We start from the raw sequence: 15702 nt of genomic DNA on the forward strand, positions 1-15702 counted from the left end.
CATGAAATGAGTTATACAATAATTGTAAGTGATATATTCTTGTGCAGGCACCTTGAATTCAATCTCGTGTCTCATAGAGAGACACTATCCTTCAGAAGGATGACCCTGAAGAACTCAAATTTCCACAGTTCCAAAAGTCCTCATACACGATTCCTTACCAACATAGACCATTTTACTAAAACAAAGAGATTTTTCAAAAACAGGAAATGATACACAGTAATGTCTCTGCTGCAGTCTTAGTTACACAGAATAGTCCGTTAACTAGAACACTGCATTGGCTAAGCATTCTGGTGAATCAATATTTTTTTGTACATATAAAAATGAAGATAATCTAAAGAAAATCTAAATAATCAGACCACTAAACATCAAAATCATGAGTCTAACACTCACCGGATTGCATATGTGGAAGCTGTAATCATCAGGAATAACACCAATACCATGCAGACCCCTGTCAGACCAGGAACTATAAAAATGTACAGAAGTACGTTTTAACTTAAGTCATACTGAGAAATAAAGTACAAGAAATTGTTGCCTTAAAATCCAAAGTATTATGCTGCTCTGTAGGAAGCCCAATTCAAATCACATATCGACTTGTATATTCCTTCTCAAAAAAGCTTTTTTTTTTTAATTAGCACAATTTCAAGGTACTAAAAATAAGGCAGAGTCTTTTCTACCTTTAACAAAAGAATCCATTTTTATATTTTCAAATATTCCACTCAGAATGGTGAATATGTATATACTTCTTCAGGTACATACTACAACAAATGTCAGTAATTAATTCATGGGACAGAATTGATATTCAACACCCTTACTGTTCGTTTTCTCTACTATGGTACTAAACTCTCTTACTCTCTCCTTCCCCTTTTTATAGAACTACAAGTTCCTTTAGTTTCAATTTCAAATAATTTCTTTTGGGCTTCATTATCTAGAATAATGTTTAAGAAAAAAATAAACAAAATTGAAAGTTTTCTAAAAACCACTTCAAGTATAGAACAAAGATAGTGGGCTTCAAGAGAAAAAATTACAGTATGAGAACACTTGCAGACATATTTCCTCTTAGTATGGAAAACAGACTGAAATCAAGGCTGCTGATATGACATAACACTCATTTTTTTAAAAAAGAAGAAAATGTGCAAACATTAGTTTTCAAAATTAATACTGAAGTGATAGATTGCTACAAATCCAGTGTTAGCCCATAAAGCATGTCTAAAATGAATAGTTGATATATCAAAAAGAGCTGAAATCGAAAGTCTCATTTCTGATTAGCTTTTTATTATATTATCAAATAAAACACCCTGTCTATAAGTTACCTTTATTTACTCTTACAGTCATACAAATAACAGTAAGTCGTAAATGTCCTCGCTGAGAGATTCCATCTTAAATCTTCATAGAAAAGCTAATGGAACAATTCTGTCTCCAAAAGTATACAAATCCCCCCACTTTTCTTGTCAAGGAACTACCCATGAAACGGAAGGGCCATCGTGGACTGCAAGCCACTAGCAGAAGCAGACACAGTGAGTATGAAATAAGAACAATATAGGTCTGCATCATTAGGTGCCAGATAGTTTAGAATCACTGGAAAATAACATTAAAAATCTCAGTAAAGTAGAAACAAATTTTTCCTTGTAAAGGGCCACATGAGAAATAAGGAAGTTAGTCTTTGGATATTTAATACTTAAATACTCTTTCCTCCTCAGGCTTCCCAATACACAGATTTAGAAGCCTAACAACACTTGCCTTTCTCTGATGGGTCTAATCCAAACCATCTCTTCTCTACACTTATTTCTCAGGGTACTACTCCCTTTCCTATCATCTTTCCCATTGTCCCAGGTGAGTCCTTACTTCCTAAGGGTAAGAGAAGAGCAAGATAACTACACCAGTTCACACTAAAGGACTAACAATACAGAAAAATACTACTTAAAAGGAACAGCAAGACTACAAAATGACCCAGTCTTTTCACCCCCAAACTATTTACCCAAAAAAAGCACAAACATGTATCCATACAAAGAAGTGTTCAAAAATTTCATAGCTATTTTATTTGTAATAGTTAAGGCCTGTAAACAACTCAAATCTCCAACAACAGATGAATGGATAAACAATTGTGATATTATCTGTACCTGGAAAAGTAATAAGCAGTTAAAAAAGAAGAAGAAGAAAAGAGGAGGAGGAGGAGGACGAGGAGGAGGAGGAGGAGGAGGAGGAGGAGGAGGAGGAGGAGGAGGAAGAAGAAGAAGAAGAAGAAGAAGAAGAAGAAAAAGGAGAAGAAAAAGGAGAAGAAAAAGGAGAAGAAGAAGGAAAGAAAAGAAAAGAAAAAAGAAAAAAAAAGAAAAGAAGAAAAGAAAGAAACCATGAACTATTGGTATATATGTAACAACATAGATGACTCACAAAATTATGAGCCTGAGTGAAAAAAGACAGACCCCTCAAAAAACAAAAAGGAAAGAATATAAGCTCTATGATTCTTTTATATAACATTCTAGAAAATTCAAACTATTCTTTAGTGATAGAAAACAGATCAGTTGCTAGGAAGGCTAGGGAGGAGGATGCATTATAAAGGGATATAAAATTTTTTTTAGAATGATAGATATATTTGTTATCTTTATTTTGATCATGTTTTCACATTTGATTATACATACCAAAACCATCAGCCAGCATAAGTTACATATGTATAATTTAGTATTTTTCAATTATAGTTAAATACATTTGAAGAAGAAAAAAGAGGAGGTCTGTCTCTCTGGCTTCAAGTAATTAAAAAAAGAAAAAAACTTCTAATTTGATGAAATGAATAAATAAATAATAGAATCCCAGGTGGCTCCATAAGGTAAAATTTGTGATTGGAGGCCTTTTCAGTAATTTTACTGGGGCTTCATGTCTAGATACAAGGTTTCCCAGGTGGTTCTAAATATGCAAAGATTAGCTATGGAATGTTTGCAAATCACTTCATCAGAAGGACAGGTGAAAAAACTGAGTATGTTTAGAATAGAGGCACAATTTCCAAAGTGTATTATTTGAACATTAATTTCTTAAGGTATTAATTTCTATTACTCAAAGATGCTGTGACTTCCTTGAGGAGTCACAGGGTACCTGAGTGTATTCAAGTCTCTGAGAAGTACTAAAATCAAGAAACCAGTTTAAATTTGAACAGATATTTCCTCAAACATTTAACTAGAGAACATAACATGGAAAACATATTGGAAAGACTTAGAGGGGTTAAAATAATTGACTTCAGCCATTTTGAAGATGAAGTAGAAGCCCCAGATAACTTGACCAATAGTATGTTTATTCAGGCATTACGGTCTTGTTATTACTGTGCCTTAGGCCAAACCCCAATCTCACTGAATCTCTGTGTAAACTAAGGAGAATCAATTCAATTTTTTTAATATTCTTTCAGATTTATGAAATTATCTTTTTATGCAAAGAATTCATTTTTTATTGTCTATGTCCTAGAAGTATAAAACGAGCAGAGTTCATAATTTACAACGTAATAGACTTTAGGCTAATGAAGAAGAAAAACTTACTTATAATTAGCAATGAAAAAAAAGAACATATATATATATATATATTTTTTTTTACAGTTAGAGTGGTCCAAAAGAGGGGGGCAGTGATACCTTAAAAAGTTATGGTTTCTGTCACTGAAATTAAACAAACAGAGGATGGCCAACCAATTATCTGGGATAGTATAAGAAAAGTCTATGCATCAAGTAATACAGTTAAACAAATGGCTTTTACCCATTGAATGAATATTTTCTGTGCATCTATAGTGTACTGCTAGGGCTAGAGAAAAGTGAATCCTGCTGTACAAGAGATTCCAGCCTAGTGCAGGAGACAGGATAAAAAGTAATTGCAGCATAGGGCATTATGTGCTAAAAGAGATGTAAGCATCAAGTATTTTCAAGGTACATCAAAGGGCAACCTAGCCTCCACTTAAATGACAGCCTAGCTAAATCCCACTGTATTAGCCTCTATTCCTACATGTATTCCAACAGTCAGGAAGCACAGGTTGGAAATTAATAGGCTAATTAACCTCCCTGGGCAAAGTCACTTGCCAAAGTGAAATACACTGTGAACTCTTTGAGTCCTTCAAGTTATGGGGCAAAACCTATACTTGTTTCCTTAGGAAAAAACATGCACGAATGTTTATTCTGATTGCTTTTCATTAATTAGTACCCTTTAAAATGAATGATTTCACCATCCTGCCATTTCTAGATATAATTAAGAGACCATTCTCATCCTTACCCAGATGTGGTCAGACATCCCATCTTGTATTCATTATTTTGTTTTTTTCCAATATAACTGGAAACATAACTGTATTTGTTTATGAGGGCTTTTCTAACAGAAATTGGATGTTATGCATTTTATTCTCATCATACAAGGCACTGCCAAATTTGGTGATATATAGTAAGCATTTTTAAATGAAATGTTTGAATAATCCAATCTTTTAAACTTATTTTCTAAATTCTCAATTAGAATGTTTTTTAACACTTCTTATTTATTAAGTTTAATTTCCATATTTTATGTCACTTATACTGTCACAAGCTTTATTTCCTATAAGGCAATCTTAATTTCTCAGTGTTAGGTTAGATTTAAAAAAAATTTTTTTTTAAGACAGAGAAAGAGAAGACTATGTAACACTAAACAAATTAAAATCCAAGACACATATCAACTAATGAAAAAAATATTCTTTATCACTAGAACAGCTTAAAACATGCGTTCATTCCTTAAAAATCAGGAACTTGATTTTTCCTAGAAGCTATGTTTGACAATGTTCAAATATAGCTATGAAATCGTTTTGGTCAGAGATGTATTAGTAATACGAAATTAGAGTAAGTCTATTTGTAGAAAACAGTGTCACTTATCCCATTACCATCCTTAGATTCTGCCTTGTTCTGTCACCTACTGCTATTCAGTGGGGCCACTCAGATGCTTTAGGAGCTCTAGACTCATAGTTAGGGGGCCCCCATGACAGGGTGATGATCTGGGAAGTGCATGGCTCCTGCCGACCAGCACAGCATTTCTTTCATGAAATGTCGACTAGGCCACGGAAATGGTGCTGACATGCTGATTTGAGGCGATACAAGTTGTTTGTATTGACAGAAACTCCACAAAAAATATTTGCCAGGGTCTCTGCATGTCATCAGGGCAGCCCTGCCCTAGCCTGAAGAAACTCACCTTCAAGTGAAAAAGATAGAACACATTGTATATCTAAGGAAACACATTATTTTACAACAGGGTATTTTTACAATGTATCTTTAGGAACCCAGACCAAGAAGAGGCCAGCTCTGATTAGTGGAATTAGGGAGAAATTTATGCATTATGCACGATGGGGCATGTCAGCAGAGACCTAAAGGATGGGCAAGAGTTGACCACATAAAAAAAGACAGTACGGGAAGAGAGTAGGCAAAATATAGGTGGTGATGAGAAGTTATGTTCAAAAGTATATGAGATGCTCAGTAAGAGTAAAATAGAGCGCTCAAGGTACATGGGAAGGTTAATAAAACACATTGCCTGCTCCCACCCCCAGAGAATACCTAGGATGGAGCCAGGAAGTTTGTGTTTTTAAGTATTGTCTCTACTTAGTTCAACATCATTCATGTGAACCTCTGAGAAAGAACAAGTAGTGATGAGGTTTCTGCTTAGGTGGTGAGATCACCTGTTCACATATAAGTATTAATTATACTGTTCTTAATGTAATATCTTTGTCATATAAAAAATGTTTTTATATCTTTGTAAACTAAACTTTTTTTAACATTTCAAATGTCCCAAAGCTTCGACTATTCTTTGGGCTATATTAAAAATATTAAAACAAAGTTCTTAATTATCTCTTAAATTAATTCATATGAACCAAAAAATATATTGATTCATACATAAGGTTTTAGTTTTCTGCTTTTTCTCCCTTCTACTGCTCATCCAATTCTTAAGGCTCAAATAAAACCATGTTTTCAATGAGCAAAGTTGTAAACAAAACAAAACTGTGTCCATAAAATGAGAATTGTGAAGTCCTTTGCGACTGGCAAATATAAGGCAGAAACAAAATATATTTTATAAGGTAAATACATAGCTGTGACATGAATGGAGAAAACACCTGAATTCTTGTTATTTTTCATCATAAAATTGATTGAAAAGAAAAACAATACATTTAACAAGGCCTAGCCTCAGTCCCATATGCAATCCTGATGCTTAATTGGATGTCACAGCCAAACCTTTACAATAGACCATCTCAAATACCCAATTGTCCTTTCCCTGATATATGTGCTAAAATCCCCCAAATACAGTTTTCTCCTTTCATCAGTATAAATGTAAGGTTGAAAAATAGAAGAATTTTAGTAAGAATTATACTAACATCACTGAAAAATTTGGAAATGTTTAAATGTGCTTTAACAAATTAATAGTCTAGACTCAGATTTCACGGACAATATGCTTGAGGAGGAAAAGTAAATTACAAATAAAAAAGGGACACATTTTAAGAAAAATAACTGATCTTAATGACTGTTTCTCCTTTTTTTTATAGGTATTAAAAATCACAAAACATCCTACTAAATTCCTGAAATTTAAGAAGCACATTGATACTCAGAGTACTTGGTGTTTCTTTCCAACACCCTGAGGGCAGGAATCCATTCCACATGCATTATCTCCAGTGGGACTTGCCACAGCAGTGTGCACAAAGCAGGTCCTCAAGAAGCATATGGCATTTCATTGGGAAAACATGAAAGACACATGCACTTACTTACATTTACTCTTCATTCGAATCCCAACTGTTTGCCTTGTCCCTCTGTTTTCATTGCAACTTTAAGCTTGAACTCCTTATATTTATTCTGATATGCAAATTTTTCATATGCTATACTTTAACATGTATCTAATTGCTATGCAATTTAATGATACTTATTTTCAAAGATTTTCCTGAATCTTAAGAAAGAGCAATGAGTAACAACTTACCAGTTGTGAAGAGAAGTTTCCTAGGATCCTAAGAAGAAGGGAAAAAAAATTTTTGACTGAAAGGTAAAACATTGATAATATAAAATTGTACAAGGAATCTGCTGGGTATCAGATCCATGTATTAGGCATTTAAACTACTATTCTCCCAATGGAAATAAGACTCAGTTAAGTTTTGTACTGTTTTCATGATGCTAAAGGATATTATAAGTACAAAATCCAACTCAGAGAAGTCTGTTCATCTGAGAAAGGAATAGCCTGGCTGGGGAGTCAGAGGGCATAGGGTTCCAGCTTGATGGCTGATTATGAACCAGGGGTAGCGGCCTGAAGCCCACTCTCTGACCATATTAAAACTCAGTATTTTTTACTATAATGAGGAAACATTAATATATACTTTGTCTACCACAATTGCCAACTGCACGTACCATGTGTCAAGACAGTGGAAATCACAGGTGATATAATATGTTGGAAGGGTTATACACTATAAATTCAGTGCAAAGAATACTAATTGAGAACTCACACTGTTTCAAATACCATGAAAAGTAGATATATTAGGAGGAGAAGTCCCTGTTAGTTATAAATATAAAACATTAATATTGTGAGTATAATATTTTCTTTATACATCTCCCATGGTATAATGGGCCTTAGTCAATTCTTTTTCTATCTTCTTGATAACTTAGATTAATCCCTAGTAAATTTATGAATTTATTTTTCATCCTAATAGTACTTAATATTGCACAACTTTTAAATTTCTTTCCTTATGCCTCCATTGAATCTGGGATCAGGCCAGACTATCAACAAAGTAGGAAGCCATTTATATGACGCAGTCTCAGGGGCCCTGAATAAGGACCACTTTCCCAAGAATAGCTCCTCATTCTGCTTAGGTCAAATGACTTCTATACCTGGTATTAGAAACATGGCTAAAGGGTAATCTAGAGTAACCTAATATATAAACAACTAGTAAAAATACAAGACGAGCTGAATAAAGTGGTGATACCAGAAATATGAATAAAATATGAATAAAGCCATCGAAACTCAGAAGATGGATCGATTAATGTTGTCAAGGAATAGAGATGGAATGTGAGAGTAGGAGATGGTTTCACAGATGACAAATGGGACAGATTCAGCTAAGACATCAAGAATGTGCCACCGTCACAATAAGCTGAAGGATGGATCACTGGAGATCTGGAGGAGGCAGAGTGAGAACACAAAGCCAGGACAATAAGGTGTTTGGCACGAAACCATCTTTTTCAAAGACAATTCATAGAAGAATATATCTGTTTAGATATGCAGTGTGTGTGTGTGTGTGTGTGTGTGTGTGTGTGTGTATGTGTGTGTTTCATCTTTATCTAGCCAGTACTTACAAGGTGTTAAAAAATATTTATTAAAAGAAAGAACAGAGGGAGAAAAAAGAAAGAAAGGAAGAAAGTGAAGAAAAGGAAAATATAAATTAAAATAATGAGTTACCTTTTTCATCCATCAAATTGGTAGAAATTTTTAAAAAGTGAGGTGTAGAAATAAGCATTCTGCTAAACTTGGTAGAAGTGTGTCAACTGGTGAAGTCTTTTTGAAAGGCAAATTGACAATGTTCATCAAAACTAAAAATGAGTATACCTTTGAAAACAAAATTCTACTTCTATGAATCTGCCTGGCAGCAGTGTACAAAAAATTTAATTTATTGGCATGCAGGTCATAACAAAATCTAGATATCAACCTAAACATCTGTGAATAAGGAAAAGGCTAAAATCAAATTGTAGCATATTAATATGAAGAAAATAAGATAGATCTATACTTTGTGATACAGCAATCCATAATACATATATTTATGGAAACAGTTGCTGAGGAATATGTATCATGAAATATCACTCAAAATATCTTAAGTGAAAACATAAAATTCTCAACTCTGGCTATTTGCGGGAGGAGAAGCTTTCATTTTTCGTGTGCTACAAAGTTTTAAAATATTTTATACTGAGCATATATCCCTCTTAAAATGAAATAAATGTAACAACTAAAAACCCTAAGATGACTAAAAATACTGCAATATTAAGCAAAAGTATACTACGTTAAAAACGATATAATCATTATAGTTATTAGAGACGTATGAGTTATAAAACAAAAGAGACAAGCAAAGAAGGAAAAGTTAAAAAAAAGAGGAAATTGCATGGCAGGAGTAGAAAACAAGTAACCCGATGTGGTATGGGAGCAGAGGGTAGAAGACTGGATATACTAGTGGGAAACAGGGAGGACTGGTGGCTGTGGTCTGAACTCATTACAGGAGAAAAGCTTCCATGAGTGTGCTAAGGAGCTGGCCTTTTCAGTGGTCCTTCCTGCTGGGTGCATGCTACCCTCACCCAGTGAGCTTTTGAAAAATCACAACGCCAGATCAAGGAAATCATATTAGTGGTTTTAAAAACACTAATATAGTCCAAGGATTTATCAAAGTTTGCTTGATATTTGGGTGTTCTGATTTGCTTCTGTGTTTGTTGTTACTGCTTTTTTTGTTTGCTTTGGGAGAGAAGTCAAACACATGATCACAGTAGTGTTGATCTCGATAAGTCTGGTGATATGTGGAGGAGCAATGGGGAAGATGGGTAACAGTATTAAGTCACTACCAGACTTAGCAGAACAGCATAAGGTCCTGATCAAATGGCCACCGAGCAGTTGTAATGCTGTCTTGGCATGAAGCAAGGGCCGCCTGAGCCCAGGATGAAAATACTGAGCTGCAGAGGCCTACCCAGGGCTGTGCTTATGCAGTTCCTCAGGCTGTGGCCTGGCTCCCTGCATAGGCAGCTTCATTTCATGGGTAGCTTCACATGGAGAAAAGCACCCCTAAGACAGATATTGCCTGCTACAGAATTCAGCTCAAGGCCATCTATTTGGAGGATCAGAAAACCAAACCAAACAAAACGAATGAACCATTAAAACTCAATAATGTTTTCTAAGTCAAACAAACTGATTGTCCAGGATCCTCAAATTATCAACCTGCTTTTCTGCCCTGTTTCCCCCAAGCACCATATCTGAGTTACTAAAGGAGTTTTACCCTAGAATGGCACTGTTGACAGTCTCCACTGCATGACAGGAATCAGACAAAAGCTGTTGGCAGGCAGAAGGCAAGCCTGAGTGGCAGCCATCTGAACACTGCAGAATATAAAAAGTAGACACTCCAAACTCCCATTTTCAGCAGGAGACACTGTGAAATAGTAATTACCTATATTTCCTATTGAAAAGGAATAAAACTCAACTTGACAACTGCATTTCAAAAGCACTCAAAAAAGAGCAGCAAGGTACAAATTTTCTGTGAAAATCACAGACCCTCATTAGTCAGCTCATGACAAGTGAAAGGAAAATGAGGAGACGGGCCACCCACCTCATTCCGGTATCTTGCTGCATTCAGTTCAACGAACTCGTCATTGTAGTTCACTGAGAAGTTGAGGGCATTTACCAGATGGGCAGCCACGTGCACACCTACAGAGCCAATCACACCAGGAGCAAGTCAATGGGGTATTCAGAGATGCTCTATGAAGAGGAGTCAGTTCGCCTCAAGTACATACAGTGGCAAACTTTGACAGCTGTAGGAGCCATATGATATTAAATTAAAAAGGGAAGTTTTAAAGGCACAAAAAATCTTGATTATGGACAGTTTTAGTATTAAAAATTATGTAAAGAAACCAAATTTTCAAAGGCTAGAATAAAATAACCCTAGAAAGTCAGGCTTAGGAAAAAAAAATACACACGCTCATGCGCGCACACATACACATTCACATGCAAATATATCATTATACGGGTATGTATGTATGTACGTATTTAAGGAGCTCCTAGATATTTTAGACATTTCATCCCTTTCACCTCTCCTATAACTACAAACCTTATATATCTTGTATATCTCACTGCTACTCAGCTTAAAATATAGTCCCATTGAAAGGCTTTTAACTAGTTGAAATTTTTCACAATCCACAAATTCAAATCTGTCTTAAACCCAATAGCAAAACTGTTGGTAACCACTTCATGGACAAAAAGTCAGGAAAATAATAATCACTATTTAATAATCTATCTGCAATGGAACAACCAGAGTGTTCAACTCACTCGGAGCTCATAAAAGATAAAAGTGTTAGAAAATTACTAAAGAGTAGAAGACAAATTCATTTTGGCATGGACAGGGTAAATGAAAATTACCTTAAGTGAAATAAGGCAGACAGAGAAAGACAAGTACTATATGCTTTAACTATTTATCATATATGAGGAATCTGAAAAACAGAATAAATGAAATTATCTTGAGGAGGTTAGAAAAGAAAGGAGCACATGACCTTGTGCATTGAACTATAATGCCCTCCTCCCTTCGTAGCGTTTTTTGTGGGTGAAGTAAGGCTTGAATTAACAATACATTATAATGTACTGGGAAGAACAACAGAAAATTAGTTGGAAAACCTAGTTTCTTAGCCATTGTATTGCTTACCTATCAACACCTCAGTTTATTTCTCTGAAAAATGATAACAGAAATAAGAGACTTAATGAGCTAAGGAACCTGAAATTGCCTAGTAAAACATTACAGTTTACAGGAACGTAGGGGAGTGTAGTGATTCAATGAAGACATGACCTGGAAACTAGAAAACTCTACACCTTCCAACCTAGAAAGTAAAGAAACGAAATTTTGGTTATATGAAGGCTGAGAGTCCTGAATTATTCACAAAGACAAATGAAGGTAGGAGAGAAGGACAAGAATACTAAATAACTGAAAAGTTATTTAAAGGATTTATAAGCTTTTGCCAGTGATCAAATTAGAGGAGTGAAACAGGTCTCAGAAAGTGAAGAGAGACCTGGAGGTGCATTAACTAACAAGCAAGGATAGGGTTCCAAAGGAAGGAATAAAACAAAGGGTATCTACGTGGGACTCAACTATGGCACAAGTATAAAACATCATTTAAACAAAACTGTCTGTGTCCTATAGATTTATCATTTCTGAAATCTATAGTAAAAAAAAATGCCTTCTTTTTAAATGAATGGTTTATATGTTAACTACATGCTTTACGGCTCATAAGTGCAAAGGCATTTTTAAAAGACTTCTCATTCTTTCTGAATTCTCCTGCACATAAGTCCTAGGTAAAAGCTGTATGAGATACATCTTTAAGGGACATTTCACCTTCTTTGATAGGCCTTTTAGGTCAAAAGAGTTCAGGGTTTCTAATTTCTGGCAGCAGGGAGAAAGCTATGCCAGACACTTTGCAAGGATATTCTCATTTCATTCTCACAAAACAATGAGGTAGGCAGAATCATCCTTATTTTACAGATAAGAAAACTAAGGTTATAAAGATAACTTAGCTAAGGTCAGACCACTAGCAAGTGGCAGAATGCAGATTCTCTGGAACACATGCTCATTCATGGCAAGACTCTATGCTATTGGTTGTTCTCCAATTGAACCAGCATATTTGGACACAAGAAAAGTTTAGAACAAATCAAGTTATGAATGCACCGGCATTCTGTAATCCTCCTCCATTTCTGATCTTTCACCCACCCTAGCTCTAATCCATCCCAATGACCCTTATCACACCCCCGCATTTCCTGGTACTCATTTCATCCTGGACTCTTACTCCATCCCCAGCCTTGAGTTGTATTCGAGTTCTAATCCCATCCCTGAGCCTCTCCCCATCTCTCATCTCCACAGTCCCCCAATCCCCTCCTATCAGTCACCCCAACAAAACTAGTACCCATCAGACACCATACATAGTTATTAAAATATTATTAACAATATTCCTTATGCTGTACTGTACATCCCCATAACTACTGTGTAACAACTAATTTGTACTTTTTCATCTCTTCCCCTTTTTCACCCACTCTCACGCCCCCTTTCTTCTGGCAACCATCAAAATCTCTTTACCTATGAGTTTGTTTCTGTCTCGTTTGTTTGTTTATTTTGTTCTTTAGATTCCACTTATAAGTGAAATCATATGACATTTGTCTTTCTCTGTCTCACTTACTACAATCAACTCAATACCTTTAGGTCCAGCCATATTGTTGCAGATGGCAAGATTTCATTATTTTTCATGGCTGGGTAATGCTCCATTGTATACCTGTACCACATATTCTTTATCTATTCATCTATTCAGGGACACACAGGCTGCCTCCATATCTTAACTATTATAAATAATGCTGCAATGAACATGTGGATGCACATGTCCCCTAGAAGTAGCGTTTCTAGAAGTAGGGTTTCTTTGGATAAATGCCCAGAAGTGAGATTACTAGATCATTCTTTGTCTCTTGCTATAGCATTTGGTTTAAAGTTTATTTTATCTGGTATAAGTATGGCTAGCACAGCTTTCTTTTTTTTTTCCATTTTCATGAAATATTTTTTTTCATCCTTTTACTTTCAGTCTGTAAGTGAGCCTCTTGTAGGCAGCCCATGTACGAGGTCTGACAATTAAGTTCGCAAACTCATCCTAGAAAAAGTGCTATATACCTTATTACTGAATATCACTATGGTCACCTTCGAAGTACAATTGTTGGGAAGCTATGCACAGATGCCAGTGCCTAGTCCACCTTTCAAAGCAATTTTGGAACTCTTTTTCTGTAATGGCCATCACAGTTGTCATCGTATTACTCTTGATGTCCTGAATGTCATCAAAATGTCTTCCTTTCAATATTTCCTTTATTTTCAGGTAAAAAAAGAAGTCAACGGGGGCCAGATCTGGTGAGTAGGGAGGATGTTCCAATATATTTATTTGTTTACTGGCTAAAAACTCCCCACAGACAGTGCCATGTGAGCTGGTGCATTGTCATGACACAAGAGCCATAAATTGTTGGCAAAATGTTCAAGTCGTCTAACTTTTCCATGCAGCCTTTTCAGCACTTCCAAATAGTAAATTTGGTTCACTGGTTTGTCCAGTTGATACAAATTCATAAGGAATAATCCCTCTGATATCAAAAAAGGTTAGCAACATCATTACAACAAGTTCGCGAATTTAATTGTCACACCTTGTATGGGTCTTGTTTTCTTATCCTTTCAGACACCCTATGTCTTTAATCCATTTACATTTAAAGTAATTGTTGATAGATATGGAGTTATTGCCACTTTATTTTTTTAATTTTTTTTTAATTTTCATTTTAAAGTAGTCCCTTTAAGATTCCTTATAATACTAGTTTGGTGTTGATGAACTCTTAGCTTTTTATTGTCTGGGAAGCTTTTTATCTTTCCTTTGATTCCAGATCATAACTTTGTTGGGTAGAGTAATCTTGGTTTTATGCTCCTGTTTTTCATCACTTTGAATATTTCATGCCACTCCCTTCCTGCCTGCAAAGTTTCTGTGGAGAACTCAGCTGACAATCTTATGGGAGATCCCTTAAAGGTAACTAACTGCTTTTTCCTTGCTGCTTTTAAGATTCTCTCTTTGTCTTTAAAGCTTTGGCATTTTAATTATGATGTGTCTTTGCTGTGGGTCACTTGAGATTCATCTTGTTTGGGACTGCTGCACTTTCTGGGCCTGAATATCCATTTCCTTTGCCAGGTTAGAGAAGTTTTCCATCATTATTTCTCCAAATAGATTTTTAATTCCTTGCTCTCTCTATTCTCTTTCTGGTACCCCTATAAGGTGAACGTTGGCACATGATGTTTTCCCAGAGGCCCCTTAAATAGTCCTCAATTTTTTAGATTCTTTTTTCTCTTTGCTGTTCTCTTTGAGTGTTTTCTGCTACCTTATTTTCAAAATCACTGATCTGATCCTCTGCTTCATCTAATCTGGTGTTGGTTCCCTCTAATGTATTCATTTCAGTTACTGTATTCTTTATTTCTGATTGGTTCTTTTTTAAGTTTTCTATCTCCATTTTTGTTACCTATCTCTTTATTGAAGTTCTCCCTGAGATTACTGAGCATCCTTATAACCAGTGTTTTGAACTCTGTGTCTGGTAAATTGCTTGTCTCTGATATTTTCAGTTCTTTTTCTGGAGATTTATTTTGTTCTTTTATTTGGGACATGTTTCTTTGTCTCTGCATTTTGGCTGCCTCCCTGTGTTTGACTATCTGTATTACATAGGGCTGCTATTCTTCCCAGTCTTTGAGGGGCCTTATGTAGTAAGTGAGGCCCAGTGGTGCAGTCTGCCTAGTTACCAGAACTGGATTGTGTGTGCCCTCCTGTTGTAGTTAAGCCTTGGTTGCTATTTGCATGTCAATCAGAGGGATTGACCCTCAGGCTCTTTGGTTGGAGGATTGGCTACGACTACAGTGGAGTAGTTGTGGTACAAGGGCTAACCCTACAGAGTAGGATTTGCTTTAGCAGGGCTCTTGTGCCTGCCCAGTCTGCCATTTGGGTGTGTCATCCTTGGAGGCTGGTGATGTTCTGGCTTGGTCCAAAGTTGGCCACTGGGCCTGCCAGGCCCAGGGTCACCTAGAAGGGGACCCACTACAGACCAAATTCTGCCACAGCCTGTGCCTTCCCAGGGCCACCTGGCATGAACCACAAAGCAATCCGGAGATGGCTGCTGCCCACACTGGGCTTGGAGGTACCTCATGAGGCCAACCTGCGAATCAAAGCCAGCTGCCACTAGTGTCAGGCTTAGGGGTGCTCAGTCAGAGGTACAAAACACACCAAAGCCAGATACTGCTTGTTTGGGTTTAGGAACCTTTGAGAGATTTTATGAAAGTCTGTAGCATGAGCCAAGGTAGGTAGTTTGTACAGAAAAGCACTAGAAGCAGCTTAAGTGTGCCCTAAAGTTCAGTGGGGTGGGATGCACAAATGTTGTTAGCAAGATTGATGGAGATTCAGATATGGCATCTGCCTGTGTCTA

The 15702-nt window shown here is 36.1% G+C and overlaps 1 protein-coding gene across 5 annotated transcripts in view; it reads right to left on the reverse strand.

Moving 5' to 3' along the window:
- NOX4 (NADPH oxidase 4) overlaps positions 1–15702 on the reverse strand; it is a 148605-nt gene that overhangs the window by 102565 nt on the left and 30338 nt on the right. For all 5 annotated transcript variants that reach the window (XM_033121545.1, XM_033121542.1, XM_033121544.1 and 2 more), the window contains exons 5-7: positions 10298–10395; positions 6934–6961; positions 391–463 (exon numbers count right to left, since the gene is read on the reverse strand). In XM_033121545.1, coding sequence (XP_032977436.1) covers positions 391–463; positions 6934–6961; positions 10298–10395 — 199 coding nt within the window. The remainder of the gene's footprint in view (positions 1–390; positions 464–6933; positions 6962–10297; positions 10396–15702) is intronic.

Source organism: Rhinolophus ferrumequinum, chromosome 11 (assembly GCF_004115265.2).
Source record: "Rhinolophus ferrumequinum isolate MPI-CBG mRhiFer1 chromosome 11, mRhiFer1_v1.p, whole genome shotgun sequence".
NCBI lineage: Eukaryota > Metazoa > Chordata > Mammalia > Chiroptera > Rhinolophidae > Rhinolophus > Rhinolophus ferrumequinum.